At 45.7% G+C, this 18,782-nt stretch overlaps 2 protein-coding genes across 12 annotated transcripts in view; one reads left to right on the forward strand and one right to left on the reverse strand.

The window, feature by feature from the left end:
* Positions 1–959, reverse strand: part of LOC110515988 (janus kinase and microtubule-interacting protein 3) — a 107,067-nt gene extending 106,108 nt beyond the window's left edge. For 10 of the 11 annotated variants that reach the window (XM_090217769.1, XM_090217768.1, XM_090217764.1 and 7 more), the window contains exon 1: positions 632–954. The gene's annotated coding sequence lies outside the window, so the exon portion shown is untranslated. Of the gene's footprint in view, positions 1–631 lie in introns of all 11 variants that reach the window. The other variant, XM_090217762.1, reaches the window with a different exon arrangement.
* A 3,924-nt stretch (positions 960–4,883) lies between these two features.
* On the forward strand, positions 4,884–17,009 carry LOC149972642 (BCL2/adenovirus E1B 19 kDa protein-interacting protein 3-like). The gene is made up of 6 exons (XM_090217770.1): positions 4,884–5,522; positions 6,446–6,854; positions 7,197–7,272; positions 7,567–7,673; positions 9,566–9,715; positions 15,431–17,009. The coding sequence occupies exons 1-6, from the start codon at positions 5,480–5,482 to the stop codon at positions 15,477–15,479; spliced, it is 834 nt and encodes a 277-aa protein (XP_090073896.1). The 5' UTR covers positions 4,884–5,479; the 3' UTR covers positions 15,480–17,009.
* Positions 17,010–18,782: the final 1,773 nt, after the last annotated feature.

The following is an 18,782-nucleotide window of genomic DNA, read 5'->3' on the forward strand; positions in this document are numbered from 1 at the left end:
GACCCATATTGGTTTACATAGAGAGAGAGAGAGATGCTGCGGCAGCTTCTACTAACAGAGAGGTTTAACACACAACAAGGCCCACATGCATCCTCATGACCATTATACTGAAGAACAACAAGCTATCTGACAGACACACATCACAGTCACAGATACACATCACAGTCACAGATACACATCACAGTCACAGATACACGCCACAGTCACAGATACACATCGCAGTCACAGATACACAACACAGTCACAGATACACACCACAGTCACAGGTAAACATCACAGTCACAGATACACAACACAGTCACAGTTACACATCACAGTCACAGATACATGCCACAGTCACAGATACACATCACAGTCACAGATACACACCACAGTCACAGTTAAACATCACAGTCACAGAAACACAACACAGTCACAGTTACACATCACAGTCACAAATACACATCACAGTCACAGATACACATCACAGTCACAGATACACAACACAGTCACAGTTACACATCACACCTACAGATAGCAGAAGGTATGCAAAAGCTCCACCCTGCAGCATTCTCTGCCATACCTCTACCTCTCTCTCTCTACCTCTCTCCAACAGGAACTCAAACAAGCGTATGATTAGAGTTAGACCAACCTTAAAACCATGATCCAGTATGTGACGTGAACGCTGTCTGTCTGTCTGCTCCCTTGCCTGCCTTAGCTGGGGAACTGTGCTAGAACCGCCATTTTCTGCTATGAGCTGTGGCACATTCTCCTAAAATGAACACAGAACAGTCTTCTGCATGTCTATCTCTCTAGTGTCTCTACCGTACAGCCAGATCTGCTTCCCTGAGTCACAGCCCTCATCTCTCTCTCTCTCGCTCTCTCTGATAATGGAGTATAAAGATGGGAGGCTGCCTGCATGCAATCCCTGACTAACTAGCCTCCACATACAGCAGCACCCACAATCCCTGAAATAACACAGGCAGAGAGAGGATAATGATTCATCACAAAAAGGGAGGAGGCACAAAAGAGGAGAGAGGGAAAATCCAGTTGAGATGAAGGAAGAGCAGGATTGTGACGCTTACCGTGAACACACAGCCCTCCCTGGTGGAGAGAGGGAACCAGGCAGCCGGTAGGAGACAGGAAGCAGAGGAGGAGGAGGAGGAGGCGGAGGAGGAGGAGGAGGCAGAGGAGGAGGAGGAGGAGGAGGAGGCGGAGGAGGAGAAGGAGGAGGAGGAGGAGGAGGATTGTGATGCTTACCGTGAACACACAGCCCTCCCTGGTGGAGAAAGGGAACCAGGCAGCCGGTAGGAGACAGGAAGCAGAGGAGGAGGAGGAGGAGGAGGCGGAGGAGGAGGAGGAGGAGGAGGAGGAGGAGGACGAGGATGCGTGGGTGTGTGTGTGCTGCGTGCATATCCAGTGATGCTCTGTGTTGTATGCTGTGTGCTGTGAGCTGTGTGCTGTGAGCTGTGAGCTTGGCTCCCCTTCTGGAGCTTGTGTTGAATGCCAGTCTCTGCCTGCCTCCATGCAGCCTCCGTCAGGCTCTTGCCCAGCTCCAGACACCTCCTGGCCTCCGTCAGGCTCTAGCCCAGCTACAGACACCCCCTAGCCTCTGTCAGGCTCTAGCCCAGCTCCATACACCACCCTGGCCACCGTCAGGCTCTAGCCCAGCTCCAGACACACCCTAGCCTCCGTCAGGCTCTAGCCCAGCTCCAGACACCCCCTAGCCTCCGTCAGGCTCTAGCCCAGCTCCATACACCACCCTGGCCACCGTCAGGCTCTAGCCCAGCTCCAGACACCCCGCTGCAGAATCTAGTCCAGCTCCAGACACCCCCCTGCAGGCTCTAGCCCAGCTCCAGACACCCCCCTGCAGGCTCTAGACACCCACTGGCCCCTGCAGGGTCAGAGCAGCTCCATTCCTCCACAGCACACAGACACGTCACTAGAGAGAGAACAAACACCATTGTAAATACAACCCATATTTATGCTTATTTATTTTCCTTAACCATTTATACATTGTTACAACACTGTATATATACAGTGCCTTGCGAAAGTATTCGGCCCCCTTGAACTTTGCGACCTTTTGCCACATTTCAGGCTTCAAACATAAAGATATAAAACTGTATTTTTTTGTGAAGAATCAACAACAAGTGGGACACAATCATGAAGTGGAACGACATTTATTGGATATTTCAAACTTTTTTAACAAATCAAAAACTGAAAAATTGGGCGTGCAAAATTATTCAGCCCCCTTAAGTTAATACTTTGTAGCGCCACCTTTTGCTGCGATTACAGCTGTAAGTCGCTTGGGGTATGTCTCTATCAGTTTTGCACATCGAGAGACTGAATTTTTTTTCCCATTCCTCCTTGCAAAACAGCTCGAGCTCAGTGAGGTTGGATGGAGAGCATTTGTGAACAGCAGTTTTCAGTTCTTTCCACAGATTCTCGATTGGATTCAGGTCTGGACTTTGACTTGGCCATTCTAACACCTGGATATGTTTATTTTTGAACCATTCCATTGTAGATTTTGCTTTATGTTTTGGATCGTTGTCTTGTTGGAAGACAAATCTCCGTCCCAGTCTCAGGTCTTTTGCAGACTCCATCCGGTTTTCTACCAGAATGGTCCTGTATTTGGCTCCATCCATCTTCCCATCAATTTTAACCATCTTCCCTGTCCCTGCTGAAGAAAAGCAGGCCCAAAACATGATGCTGCCACCACCATGTTTGACAGTAGGCATGGTGTGTTCAGGGTGATGAGCTGTGTTGCTTTTACGCCAAACATAACGTTTTGCATTGTTGCCAAAAAGTTCAATTTTGGTTTCATCTGACCAGAGCACCTTCTTCCACTTGTTTGGTGTGTCTCCCAGGTGGCTTGTGGCAAACTTTAAACAACACTTTTTATGGATATCTTTAAGAAATGGCTTTCTTCTCGCCACTCTTCCATAAAGGCCAGATTTGTGCAATATACGACTGATTGTTGTCCTATGGACAGAGTCTCCAGCCTCAGCTGTAGATCTCTGCAGTTCATCCAGAGTGATCATGGGCCTCTTGGCTGCATCTCTGATCAGTCTTCTCCTTGTATGAGCTGAAAGTTTAGAGGGACGGCCAGGTCTTGGTAGATTTGCAGTGGTCTGATACTCCTTCCATTTCAATATTATCGCTTGCACTGTGCTCCTTGGGATGTTTAAAGCTTGGGAAATCTTTTTGTATCCAAATCCGGCTTTAAACTTCTTCACAACAGTATCTCGGACCTGCCTGGTGTGTTCCTTGTTCTTCATGATGCTCTCTGCGCTTTTAACGGACCTCTGAGACTATCACAGTGCAGGTGCATTTATACGGAGACTTGATTACACACAGGTGGATTGTATTTATCATCATTAGTCATTTAGGTCAACATTGGATCATTCAGAGATCCTCACTGAACTTCTGGAGAGAGTTTGCTGCACTGAAAGTAAAGGGGCTGAATCATTTTGCACGCCCAATTTTTCAGTTTTTGATTTGTTAAAAAAGTTTGAAATATCCAATAAATGTCGTTCCACTTCATGCTTGTGTCCCACTTGTTGTTGATTCTTCACAAAAAAATACAGTTTTATATCTTTATGTTTGAAGCCTGAAATGTGGCAAAAGGTCGCAAAGTTCAAGGGGGCCGAATACTTTCGCAAGGCACTGTATATATATATATATATATATAAATAATATGACATTTGTAATGTCTGTATTGTTTTGAAACTTCTGTACGTGTAATGTTTACTGTTAGTTTTTATTGTTTATTTCACGTTTGTATATTATCTACCTCACTTGCTTTGGCAATGTAAACACATGTTTCCCATGCCAATAAAGCCCTGGAATTGAATTGAATTGAGAGAGAGGAGAGACGGGGACCCATCAGGAGCAACATGGGTGTTCATTTATTTATAGTATTACAATGATGAGGAATCGTTTTTATATCTCACCATAAAGAGCTACTTTGACCAGAGATGTCAGTGATTTCAGGCTGTTATATGTGGAAGGAGCCAGGATGTATTCAGCCAGGGCTGTGGTTTTATCTGTCTGCATCTCTTATCTGACGGAGGACACAGGGGAGGGAGGGTGCCGTTGTGATGGAATACTGATGGAGGATACAGGGGAGGGAGGGTGCCATTGTGATGGAATACTGATGGAGGACACAGGGGAGGGAGGGTGCCGTTGTGATGGAATACTGATGGAGGATACAGGGGAGGGAGGCTGCCATTGTGATGGAATACTGATGGAGGATACAGGGGGAGGGAGGCTGCCATTGTGATGGAATACTGATGGAGGATACAGGGGGAGGGAGGGTGCCATTGTGATGGAATACTGATGGAGGATACAGGGGGAGGGAGGGTGTCATTGTGATGGAATACTGATTTGGATGCAGGGGAGGGAGGGTGTCATTGTGATGGAATACTCAGTCCTCAGCAGGACAAACTGATCCTGCAGATGGCGTCAGAGAACATTCTCAGATCAGTCTGATTAGCTGGATGTGATATTTCTCACAAATGCATGACTGAATTCACAACTCTATATGGACACCAGAAGTAGTAAACTTTAAGTAGATGTTAGCTTGTGAGAGCTGTTGAGGAGTCTGTAAGAGCTGTCGTGGTATATCTAGAAGCCATAGGCTACCCCGAGGACGAAGTAGAGGAAATTAGTTTTAGACACACATTATCACAGACACTGTCAGTGCATTCATCACTCAAACAGTCTTGGATGGTCTGGAAAAGGTCAACAGGTGAAGGCTGTTTCTTCATGTGTTGCAGCCTAACTTTATGGATGGAGGAAACACCTGCCAGTGTTGTCAGCATGTTTCCTAGAAAGCTCATGCATACCGGTATTATGATACAATAACAGCAATCACATCAGGCTATTTATGCCTAAATACGCACGCTCGTGTTTGTTTACTTGTAGCTCTACCGCGTCTAGTATTTTCTGGACCAATCACACGAAGCGTTAATTTCGGTCAACAGCCCAGAGAGTTGCTTCACACAGGAAAACGTTTCATCTGGCAACGTTTTGCAATAGAAACCGTTTACCGTTTACTCTAGGAACCAAACGGAAGCAAATGCACAGAGCAAACGGAACGAACGGGGAAGGATCTACCTGAATTTGTCCAATAGAAACTCTCGTTTTCTTTGAAACTGTTTCCTTTACAAAACGTTTCGCAACGGAATTCGACTAATGAATACACCAGTGAGTGATAAGGGACCAGATTTGATATTCATGGGGCAAACCCGTGTAGGCCACACAGCTGGCCAAGTTTAGTCACATGCTTGTTGTTATTGTTCTGGTAGCCTAGTGCTTTCCTGAATGGTCTGCACTCGATCTAAACCTTTCTCCCAATTCAGAGGCATCAGAATAATATTGTCTACATTCGGATTTGTAATTACAGGATTCTTCCAAATATTTAGGACGTTTGACTCGGAACGATCGCGACGCAAAGGGGGAGTCAATCAAATACGCATTGCGTCCCTTATTTACCAACATGACGGAAGACAAACAAAGTGTCATCGAGGAAAATTTGCAGGGTAAGTTAATTGCTGTCTCGTAGTCTATAATGGCATGTTGCATAATGTGAAAACAACGGACCGTATGATCGCAGTATATTCAGGATGCCATGCTGTATCGTCTTCCTGAGACATGTAGCCTACGTCATTGTACATCATATTATTATGGTGAAACAGTGTTGCGCCGAGGAGACACAGATATGAGTTTTTTTGCTACATTGTAGGACAACAATGTTTCTTCAGCAGGTGGTAGTAATTCCGCGGCCATGTAAACATTCCTCGTGTTGCCTGGCTGTCCTACATTAGACAGATCAGACAGTAGGATAGGTAACGTTGGGCTATAGGGCAGGCCTATAATAACATTGTCAGCTAGCTGATGTAAAGCCGATATTGACTTTAGCGCAGTGTTCTGAATGACGTATTCTCAATGCTGTAATGATGTCTATGTTTGGCATTGTTCAATTCAGCTACGATAAGAAACACAACAAACCAGATGATTCTGCCCATCCACCTGTTGTGTGCTTCTCCGTTATGTAATAACGGGGAGGGGCTGAACACGTCGCTTTCCTATTGGATAGCCAGCCTATAAAGGGGAGGGGCTGAACACGACGCTTTCCTATTGGATAGCCAGCCTATAAAGTGGAAGGGCGGGGCTGAACACTTCGCTTTCCTATTGGATACACACAGGAAGGAAAATGTGGGCAGAGGACAGGGACCATTGAGCAATAAGGGGGGCACGTACTGTCATGGGCACTGAGCAGGTGCTATTTAAAGAACAAAACATTTAGCGATGGCTGACTGTGCCACGCTATCTAGGCTAAACACACCTCCTCAACCACTCCCACAGCACACGCAGCCTGTTAATACCTGCTTTATGACTGGCCTTTTATCAACTATGTCTCAATGTTCTGCACCATTTTGTCATGTTTATGTTTTCTTCTAAGGTTCCTGGGTGGAGCTGCACTTTAACAATGGCAACAGTGCTGGCTCACCAGCACATGGGGCTGCTGGTGTGGAGGAAGAGCAGGTACCAGGCTCTGCCACTGAGGTACCAGGCTCTGCCACGGAGCTACCAGGCTCTGCCACTGAGCTACCAGGCTCTGCCACTGAGCTACCAGGCTCTGGGTTAGGTGCCTCTGCCTCAGTCCATGGTGGAGACCTGATGGCTGGGTCTACCTCTGCGTCGGTCCTGCCTGGGTCTCTCTCTGCCTCTACCCAGGGAGGTGACCTGATTCCTGGGTCAGGGTCTGCGTCTGGCTCAGTCCAGGGAGGGGTGGACTTGGAGAAGATGTTGTTAGACGCCCAGCACGAGTCAGGAAGAAGCAGCTCCAGGGGCAGTGTTCCCTGTGACAGGTGTCTCTCCTCTCACCAATCACATGCCATATAGACCATCACATGACCGATCAGGACAACATTTTGGATTCGTTTTATACTGATTAGCTATCTGAACACAAAGGACTAAGAGATAAGAGACACTGTCATTCACTAGAGTTATAGCACAGTAGGTACTATAGTGACCTCTGATCTCCTATCCGCCATCTACATGAGTGCCTCTGTACATTCTAGATCAGATTTAATAGATGAAGCTTGTCATGATGGAAACACAAGAGATCTGTCAAGAGGGCTCTTCCCCAATACTTATGTAGTCTCTCTCTTCCGCTGTGTGTGTCCCCCCCCCCCCGACCCCCCACTCAGTCCTCCGAGACCCCAGACTCCTTTGCTCCGCCGTGGCTCAGAAGTGCACAGCTCAGGAGAGAAGAACAGCTCACAGGTTTGGAGCCCTTATCCAGGGTCACCATGGAGATGAAATTTAACATCATTCTATTAAACTCTGTGTGGGGCACTAATCTCTAAGTAGTTGGTGAGGCACAGCAGGGTGGTTTCAAGGGTTAGAAAACAAAAACAAAAAAAGTTATAACCTAATATTTCTAATTCTAAAATATATTGTTTTTTACATTCCTAGTTTTTCCACTCAGAGGTTGAGAGCAGAGCAGAAGAGCAGTTTTTCCCCGTTGTAACAAATTAACAAATAAAGTCGTTTAAAAATATATATATTCTGTTCCAGTCTGAAGAAGACTACCTAGAACGGAGACGTGAAGTGGAGAACCTGATGAAGAAGAACGCAGACTGGATCTGGGACTGGTCCAGTAGACCTGAGAACATTCAACGCAAGTTAGTACCCCCCCCCCCCCCCCCCCCCTCAATATATTCCCCTCAGTATCCCAGACAGACGGGTCATATCTATTATATGTGTTTTCAATTCAGTTCTGCTCAGCCCAGTTTGTAATAGAAAACAATAGAATATCATTGAATTGAATACAATTTACAGTGCCTTGCGAAAGTATTCGGCCCCCTTGAACTTGGCGACCTTTTGCCACATTTCAGGCTTCAAACATAAAGATATAAAACTGTGTTTTTTGGTGAAGAATCAACAACAAGTGGGACACAATCATGAAGTGGAACGACATTTATTGGATATTTCAAACTTTTTTAACAAATCAAAAACTGAAAAATTGGGCGTACAAAATTATTCAGCCCCTTTACTTTCAGTGCAGCAAACTCTCTCCAGAAGTTCAGTGAGGATCTCTGAATGATCCAATGTTGACCTAAATGACTAATGATGATAAATACAATCCACCTGTGTGTAATCAAGTCTCCGTATAAATGCACCTGCACTGTGATAGTCTCAGAGGTCCGTTAAAAGCGCAGAGAGCATCATGAAGAACAAGGAACACACCAGGCAGGTCCGAGATACTGTTGTGAAGAAGTTTAAAGCCGGATTTGGATACAAAAATATTTCCCAAGCTTTAAACATCCCAAGGAGCACTGTGCAGGCAATAATATTGAAATGGAAGGAGTATCAGACCACTGCAAATCTACCAAGACCTGGCCGTCCCTCTAAACTTTCAGCTCATACAAGGAGTAGACTGATCAGAGATGCAGCCATGAGGCCCATGATCACTCTGGATGAACTGCAGAGATCTACAGCTGAGGTGGGAGACTCTGTCCATAGGACAACAATCAGTCGTATATTGCACAAATCTGGCCTTTATGGAAGAGTGGCAAGAAGAAAGCCATTTCTTAAAGATATCCATAAAAAGTGTTGTTTAAAGTTTGCCACAAGCCACCTGGGAGACACACCAAACATGTGGAAGAAGGTGCTCTGGTCAGATGAAACCAAAATTGAACTTTTTGGCAACAATGCAAAACGTTATGGTTGGCGTAAAAGCAACACAGCTCATCACCCTGAACACACCCATCCCCACTGTCAAACATGGTGGTGGCAGCATCATGGTTTGGGCCTGCCTTTCTTCAGCAGGGACAGGGAAGATGGTTAAAATTGATGGGAAGATGGATGGAGCCAAATACAGGACCATTCTGGAAGAACCTGATGGAGTCTGCAAAAGACCTGAGACTGGGACGGAGATTTGTCTTCCAACAAGACGATCCAAAACATAAAGCTAAATCTACAATGGAATGGTTCAAAAATAAACATATCCAGGTGTTAGAATGGCCAAGTCAAAGTCCAGACCTGAATCCAATCGAGAATCTGTGGAAAGAACTGAAAACTGCTGTTCACAAATGCTCCCCATCCAACCTCACTGAGCTCGAGCTGTTTTGCAAGGAGGAATGGGAAAACAGTTCAGTCTCTCGATTTGCAAAACTGATAGAGACATACCCCAAGCGACTTACAGCTGTAATCGCAGCAAAAGGTGGCGCTACAAAGTATTAACTTAAGGGGGCTGAATAATTTAGCACGCCCAATTTTTCAGTTTTTGATTTGTTAAAAAAGTTTGAAATATCCAATAAATGTCGTTCCACTTCATGATTGTGTCCCACTTTTTGTTGATTCTTCACAAAAAAATACAGTTTTATATCTTTATGTTTGAAGCCTGAAATGTGGCAAAAGGTCGCAAAGTTCAAGGGGGCCGAATACTTTCGCAAGGCACTGTATATACAATTCTATGCTATTATAGAATGATATAGAACAGAACTTGATATTCCTTTCTACCCAAACCACTTCCAGGGACATTGTAATGTGCTCTCTTGTCTTTTAAATGCAGGGAGTTTGTTCTGAAGCATCCCAAACGTATCAACCCTCTCAGCATCAGAAACACCAGCGTCATGAAGAACGGAGGGATCTTCTCTGCAGAGTTCCTCAAACTTTTCCTTCCTTCTCTGCTCATATCCCACGTACTGGCCATCGGTCTGGGGTGAGTTCTGATTTTAAAAACATTTAGAAAATAAAAGCTAATTATGAAGAATGTATTATTTGTAAAGGGTAAAAGAGCAGAAAGTGAAATAGGTCTCTTGTGTGTTTGTATGGGATATAATCTGCACTCTGTAGAGAGATTATAGTTACACAAATCTAGTTTGGTGATCAGTATACTATTTTGTCTCATCTCCACCATAGATACCAGGGGCAGCAGGTAGCCTAGTGGTTAGAGGCGAGCCAGCAACCGGTGGCCAGTTCGAATCCCGGGTCTGATGGGAAGAATCTGTTGGGAAGTGAGCTGGCAACCGGTGGGAGGGAGGGAGGGGAGGGGAGGGAGGGAGGGAGGGAGGGGAGGGGAGGGAGGGAGGGAGGGGGGGGGGGGGGGTGTTGGTATCAGGTCCTCGATGCCATTGCACCCTTCACCAATAATGTGATCTTAATCTAAGTAGAATTAGAAGGCTATACTACAGTATTTTTATATAACAGTATTTTTTATCATCAACTATATCTACACACACACGCACACACACACACACACACACACACACAGAGTTGACTAGAGCTGCATTCTAGCAGATGTGTGTTTTAGCTGTGCTGCTAAGGCCCCAGATCAGATGCCTTACGTTTTCTGGTCGCACCTCACTGTGGGAAGAATGGAATAGTTGATCCACTTCAGTCGCCAGAGTTTGAGCTGTGAGCCTTTAAGGCACTGTGTATACGGAGGGAGAATGTCAATCTCTCCTGGCTCAAAGTTGAGGAGAGTTTGACTGCATCACTATTGGTCTTCGTGCGAGGTGTTGAAGGTACAGAACTGTCTGTTTAAGCAGTTGGCAACACAGTTCAGACACTCATCGGTACAACACAAGACATGCAACCAGAGATCTCTTCACAGTTCAGACACTCATCGGTGCAACACAAGACATGCAACCAGAGATCTCTTCACCGTTCAGACACTCATCTGTACAACACAAGACATGCAACCAGAGATCTCTTCACAGTTCAGACACTCATCTGTACAACACAAGACATGCAACCAGAGATCTCTTCACAGTTCAGACACTCATCTGTACAACACAAGACATGCAACCAGAGATCTCTTCACAGTTCAGACACGCATCGGTACAACACAAGACATGCAACCAGAGATCTCTTCACAGTTCAGACACTCATCGGTGCAACTAGAGATCTCTTCACAGTTCAGACACTCATCGGTACAACACAAGACATGCAACCAGAGATCTCTTCACAGTTCAGACACTCATCGGTACAACTTAAGACATGCAACCAGAGATCTCTTCACCGTTCAGACACTCATCTGTACAACACAAGACATACAACCAGAGATCTCTTCACAGTTCAGACACTCATCGGTACAACTTAAGACATGCAACCAGAGATCTCTTCACCGTTCAGACACTCATCTGTACAACACAAGACATGCAACCAGAGATCTCTTCACAGTTCAGACACTCATCTGTACAACACAAGACATGCAACCAGAGATCTCTTCACAGTCCCCAGGTCCAGAACAGAGGCTGGGAAACACACAGTATTAAATAGAGACATGACTACATGGAAGTCTGTCACCCAATATTTATCTAACCTTTATTTAAGTCAGTTAAGATCTAATTCTTATTTACAACGATGGCCTAGGAACAGTGGGTTAACTGGTCTAGGAACAGTGGGTTAACTGGTCTAGGAACAGTGGGTTAACTGGTCTAGGAACAGTGGGTTAACTGGTCTAGGAACAGTGGGTTAACTGGTCTAGGAACAGTGGGTTAACTGGTCTAGGAACAGTGGGTTAACTGGTCTAGGAACAGTGGGTTAACTGGTCTAGGAACAGTGGGTTAACTGGTCTAGGAACAGTGGGTTAACTGGTCTAGGAACAGTGGGTTAACTGGTCTAGGAACAGTGGGTTAACTGGTGTAGGAACAGTGGGTTAACTGGTGTAGGAACAGTGGGTTAACTGGCGTAGGAACAGTGGGTTAACTGGCGTAGGAACAGTGGGTTAACTGGCCTAGGAACAGTGGGTTAACTGGCCTAGGAACAGTGGGTTAACTGGTCTAGGAACAGTGGGTTAACTGGCCTAGGAACAGTGGGTTAACTGGCCTAGGAACAGTGGGTTAACTGGCCTAGGAACAGTGGGTTAACTGGCCTAGGAACAGTGGGTTAACTGGCCTAGGAACAGTGGGTTAACTGGCCTAGGAACAGTGGGTTAACTGGTCTAGGAACAGTGGGTTAACTGGCCTAGGAACAGTGGGTTAACTGGCCTAGGAACAGTGGGTTAACTGGCCTAGGAACAGTGGGTTAACTGGCCTAGGAACAGTGGGTTAACTGGCCTAGGAACAGTGGGTTAACTGGTCTAGGAACAGTGGGTTAACTGGTGTAGGAACAGTGGGTTAACTGGTGTAGGAACAGTGGGTTAACTGGTGTAGGAACAGTGGGTTAACTGGCGTAGGAACAGTGGGTTAACTGGCCTAGGAACAGTGGGTTAACTGGCCTAGGAACAGTGGGTTAACTGGTCTAGGAACAGTGGGTTAACTGGCCTAGGAACAGTGGGTTAACTGGCCTAGGAACAGTGGGTTAACTGGCCTAGGAACAGTGGGTTAACTGGCCTAGGAACAGTGGGTTAACTGGCCTAGGAACAGTGGGTTAACTGGCCTAGGAACAGTGGGTTAACTGGTCTAGGAACAGTGGGTTAACTGGCCTAGGAACAGTGGGTTAACTGGCCTAGGAACAGTGGGTTAACTGGCCTAGGAACAGTGGGTTAACTGGCCTAGGAACAGTGGGTTAACTGGCCTAGGAACAGTGGGTTAACTGGCCTAGGAACAGTGGGTTAACTGGTCTAGGAACAGTGGGTTAACTGGTCTAGGAACAGTGGGTTAACTGGTCTAGGAACAGTGGGTTAACTGGTCTAGGAACAGTGGGTTAACTGGTCTAGGAACAGTGGGTTAACTGGTCTAGGAACAGTGGGTTAACTGGTCTAGGAACAGTGGGTTAACTGGCCTAGGAACAGTGGGTTAACTGGTCTAGGAACAGTGGGTTAACTGGCCTAGGAACAGTGGGTTAACTGGCCTAGGAACAGTGGGTTAACTGGCCTAGGAACAGTGGGTTAACTGGCTGTTCAGGGGCAGAACGACCAATATATATATTTTTTTTACCTTGTCAGCTCAGAGATTCGATCTAGCAACCTTTCGATCTAGCAACCTTAAGCCCAATGCGCTTAACCACTAGGCTACCTTCTCTAACCACTAGGCTACCTGCTCTAACCACTAGGCTACCTGCTCTAACCACTAGGCTACCTGCTCTAACCACTAGGCTACCTGCTCTAACCACTAGGCTACCTGCTCTAACCACTAGGTTACCTGCTCTAACCACTAGGCTACCTGCAATAACCACTAGGCTACCTTCTCTAACCACTAGGCTACCTGCTCTAACCACTAGGCTACCTGCTCTAACCACTAGGCTACCTGCTCTAACCACTAGGCTACCTGCTCTAACTAGGCTACCTGCTAGGCTACCTGCTGCAGGTAACTCAAGCTGGCAATAAAACCAGGTTCATAAACCAGATGAAATAACACCTTGCTGTGAAGAGACAGGCATTTATTTATTTTTTATTATTATAATTTTTTGTTGTTGTTGATTTTTACCCCTTTTTCTCCCCAATTTTGTGGTATCCAATTGTTTAGTAGCTACTATCTTGTCTCATCGCTACAACTCCCGTATGGGCTCGGGAGAGACGAAGGTCGAAAGACATGCGTCCTCCGATACACAACCCAACCAGCCGCACTGCTTCTTAACACAGCGCGCATCCAACCCGGAAGCCAGCCGCACCAATGTGTCGGAGGAAACACCGTGCACCTGGCAACCTTGGTTAGCGCGCACTGCGCCCGGCCCGCCACAGGGGTCACTGGTGCGCAATGAGACAAGGATATCCCTACCGGCCAAACCCTCCCTAACCCGGACGACGCTAGGCCAATTGTGCGTCGCCCCACGGACCTCCCGGTCGCAGCCGGTTGCGACAGAGCCTGAGCGTGAACCCAGATTCTCTGGTGGCACAGCTGGCGCTGCAGTACAGCGCCCTTAACCACAGCGCCACCCAGTAGGCCCGAGACAGGCATTTTAATGCATTTTGCATTGATTTATGTATGTGATACGTGGTTGGGGATACGACTGTGATACAGTTGAAGTCGGAGGTTTACAAACACTTAGGTTGGAGTCATTAAAACTTGTTTTTCAACCACTTCACACATTTCTTGTTAACAAACTATAGTTTTGGCAAGTCGGTTAGGACATATACCATGTGCATGACAAGTCATTTTTCCAACAATTGTTTACAAACATTCCAGAAAATGTCATGGCTTTAGAAGCTTCTGATAGGCTAATTGACATAATTTGAGTCAATTGGAGGTGTACCTGTGGATGTATTTCAAGGCCTACCTTCAAACTCAGTGCCTCTTTGCTTGACATCATGGGACAATCAAAAGAAATCAGCCAATACCTCAGAAAAAAAATTGTAGACCTCCACAAGTCTGGTTCATCATTGGGAGCAATTTCCAAACGCCTGAAGGTACCACGTTCATCTGTACAAACAGCAGTATGCAAGTATAAACACCATGGGACCACGCAGCCGTCATACCGCTCAGGAAGGAGACGCGTTCTGTCTTCTAGAGATGAACGTACTTTGGTGCCAAAAGTGTAAATCAATCCTAGAACAACAGCAAAGGACCTTGTGAAGATGCTGGAGGAAACAGGTACAAAAGTCTCTATATCCACAGTAACACGAGTCCTATATTTACATAACCTGAAAGGCCGCTCAGCGAGGAAGAAGCCACTGCTCCAAAACCGTTATAAAAAAATTAGACTACGGTTTGCAACTGCACATGGGGACAAAGATCGTACTTTTTGGAGAAATGTCCTCTGTTCTGATGAAACAAAAATAGAACTGTTTGGCCATCGTTATGTATGGAGGAAAAAGGGGGAGGCTTGCAAGCTGAAGAACACCATCCCAACCATGAAGCATGGGGGTGGCAGCATCATGTTGTGGGGGTGCTTTGCTGCAGGAGGGACTGGTGCACTTCACAAAATAGATGGCTTCACGAGGGAGGAAAATTATGTGGATATATTGAAGCAACATCTCCAGACGTCAGTCAGAAAGTTAAAGCTTGGTTTCAAATGGGTCTTCCAAATGCACAATGACCCCAAGCATACTTCCAAAGTTGTGTCAAAATGGCTTAAGGACGACAAAGTCAAGGTATTGGAGTGGTCATCACAAAGTCCTGGTTGGGATATGACTGTGATACATGGTTGGTGATACGACTGTGATGCCTGGTTGTGTCTCCTGGCTATCTTGAGATGAATGCGCTAGCTGTGGGTCTCTCTGGATGGGAACGTCTGCTAAATGACACTGTAATGACTACACTGTGTGTTTTATGTGTAGTTTCCTGTTTGGACCCCAGGAAGAGCAGCCCCTGCCTCAGCAGCAGCCCATTGGGTGATCCTAGTAAATAAAATAATAAAATACACTGGGGACTGTAGAGTGAAACATCTGAAGAATGCCTTGCTGATTTTCAAGAAACTCTAACCGACAAAAATAAGTGTGTGGGGGGGGGGGGAGAAACTTAGCATGTTTACCAAGTTGCACAAAATAAAACTGACAACATATGTACAAAACTATACTAGTATGTTGATGTTCTTTCCCCTCTGTCCTCAGGGTGTACATTGGGAGACGTCTAAGTACCTCAGTGACCAGTACCTTCTAAAGGGACACTCCGCTGGACTGGAACAACATGTTTTTTTTGGCTCCAACACCGTTACCTTCCACTGCTGCTAGCTTTGAAGTGGTTCGCTTATTAGATACAGATAGGCAACATCTGTCATGTGTCCCCCAACTCCACTCAAATACATGGCTCAAAATGGCACCCTATTCCCTACATAGTGCACTACTTTTGACCAGATCTCTAATGGCTCTGGTTAAAAGTAGTGCACTACATAGGGAATAGGCTGCCATTTTGGGACACACTTCCTTTTTGTTTTCCCCTGGCGGTGAGCAGTCCACCCTGCCTGTATCTGTATTGTACCCCTGTGAATACTGTTGGCGTTTCCCTTAGTTCCCAGAGCTGCTTTTTAAATAACCCTGCTCCACTGGAAAGTAGAACCCGGTGTTCCTCCTCCATCTCACTGGACGATCTCTGGGTAGGGGGGGCCATCTTATAATCAACCTTTTAAGAGCCATCGTTGTCAACGGCTAGCTAGCTAGCTAGCGTTCACTGTCAGTCATTTTCAAGCCATTTTATCTTGCTCCGAGTTGAGACATTTTTTTGTAGTAGAAGACTTTTGAGGTAATGACATTACAGTAAGAAGGTGATGATACAGAAAAGCATTGTGAATTTCTCAGCGTTGAGATATGTACGGAGAAGAAAAGGGAGTGGGTCAGACAAGAAAGCTGGACGTTGTATTTGAGGGAGCTGTTGCTCGTTTTATCAGAATGTCCTTGGTTTTGGGGGGAAAAAGGGATCAAGACATTCAACCGAAATGTTATTTCTGACCCGGATCCTTCTCATGGATCATAAAGGGCTTTAATAATAAAACAAGGTTTCAGGAGAAATTAAAAAGGTTTGAAATAGATCAACCTTGAAAAGTGTTTGAGGAAGTAGAAGGAGAATGAATGTATGGAGCATCTTCCATTAGATCCCAGATTAGGTCGAACGGGAGCGTCAGGGTTTTGGTTCTGTCGGCACCTTTCAGTTTATTGGTGTTATTTTTTCACTCAGGGTTGTTTTCTGTGACAACTAGGTGTCCCATTCACTGAATATGCATGTGTATGGGTAGAATTGTACATTAGATGTGGCACTATGTAAACCGGAAGTGTTTTAATGGTCGGTGGCATGTTAATGGTCTACGTGACCATTTGAAATACACAAAAACAGCTTTTCTACCACTACTGCATAAGACCACGCATCCCCATATCAAATATTTTAGGGGAAAATATAGACTTTCACACTTGTAATCATGAGGGAATTTAGAAATATCTTATTTTGCCTTACTTATACTTCACTCCTAATTAAATACGAAATCTCAGTATCCAGAATGCTTCAGTATTTTTTTGTTCTAAGAATGAAGAGAGCAACAGAGGCTTTCCTGAGTTATGCCTTGAAGAGGCATTTACCAATCTGTTTCTGCATGTCTTGTAGAGCTGGTCAACATGTCAAGTGTCTATGTGAATTTGTAAAACTGTTTTGTATGAACAGTTGGAATTGTATCTGAAAAATAAAATGGTTGAATCATAAAAATATCCACCTCTGTGCTCGTTTCTGGAAAACCGTACAAGGAAAACGTGATTATCCAAAATGTCAGTCAATACATTTTCCTAAAATTGCCTTTTTCCCCAACAGTGAATGGGTCATTCATACCAAATGGATATTTCAAACGTGTCCCCCTACCATGCCAACAAGTAAACTCTAACTCCCATCACAAATAACCAAACAGATGAATACATTTCCACAATGTTAGCATTATAACACAAGGAACCATGATCATTCAACAGAAGACTGTAATTCCCCCCGACTAGTTCCTGATTTAAAGAGCATCGCAACGATACCATGTTGTACTTTTAAACCTTAGAATATTCTCTCAGTGATTTCAGACCATTGTATATTGCTGGGGGGATATTGTATACTGGGTGTACAATAACAAGTACCCTGGTTTCTTCATGGAGGTCCAGGTTCCTCCGGAGTTGACTGAACGACTGCTTAGTCTGGAGGAAGGCAGGGCACTCAGCAGTTGTTGGGACTCTCTGGTCGAGTTCCTGCCCGACAACATTGCAGACACACGCCAGATTTTTTACAACGCCTGGATAGGTATTTAACATATCGGCTAACCACATCATATATAGCAATTTGTTGCCCTACTGCACAGTCGATGACGTGGCAAGCAACCATTGGTTGATGAAACGCCACGCCTGCACATCCAGTTGGACAGGAACGATCTATGGCTCTCCCAATCGTCTTAATAATCGGTCCTCTCCTAGTCTCCTCTCATCTACACTGATTAGAGAAGACGAGACAGGTCTCACCATGAAGCTGGCTTTCATCCCGTCAGTTGTTACAGATCAGTACAGCTGAAGGAGAGGATGATGTCTGGACAGTAGAGACACGACAGTAAAACATCTCTCCTCCACCGCAGACCGACCGCAGGATCCTCACTGTATCAGAGTTCAGACAGGATCCTGACTGTACCAGAGTTCAGACAGGATCCTGACTGTACCAGAGTTCAGACAGGATCCTGACTGTACCAGAGTTCAGACAGGATCCTGACTGTACCAGAGTTCAGACAGGATCCTGACTGTACCAGAGTTCAGACAGGATCCTGACTGTACCAGAGTTCAGACAGGATCCTGACTGTACCAGAGTTCAGACAGGATCCTGACTGTACCAGAGTTCAGACAGGATCCTGACTGTACCAGAGTTCAGACAGGATCCTGACTGTACCAGAGTTCAGACAGGATCCTGACTGTACCAGAGTTCAGACAGGATCCTGACTGTACCAGAGTTCAGACAGGATCCTGACTGTACCAGAGTTCAGACAGGATCCTGACTGTACCAGAGTTCAGACAGGATCCTGACTGTACCAGAGTTCAGACAGGACAACAAACCCATTCAAGCAAAAACTTTTTTTAAAAAGGACAGTAGTCTTCTGTAGAACATACCGGATGCTATTACACAACTTAAAACCTGGTTGGTACAGTCGAAACGTGCAGCGGGCATCACCGGGGGTTTCCTCCCGGTTCTGTTAGAACAGGTACCCTAGTGGTTAGAACCAGGTAGCCTAGTGGTTAGAACAGGTAGCCTAGTGGTTAGAACCAGGTAGCCTAGTGGTTAGAACCAGGTAGCCTAGTGGTTAGAACAGGTAGCCTAGTGGTTAGAACCAGCTAGCCTAGTGGTTAGAGCCAGGTAGCCTAGTGGTTAAAACAGGTAGCCTAGTGGTTAGAGCCAGGTAGCCTAGTGGTTAGAACGAGGTAGCCTAGTGGTTGGAGCCAGGTAGCCTAGTGGTTAGAGGAGACAGGT

Source organism: Oncorhynchus mykiss, chromosome 23, assembly GCF_057628025.1.
Source record: "Oncorhynchus mykiss isolate SJ-2025 chromosome 23, ASM5762802v1, whole genome shotgun sequence".
In the NCBI taxonomy this organism is placed as follows: domain Eukaryota; kingdom Metazoa; phylum Chordata; class Actinopteri; order Salmoniformes; family Salmonidae; genus Oncorhynchus; species Oncorhynchus mykiss.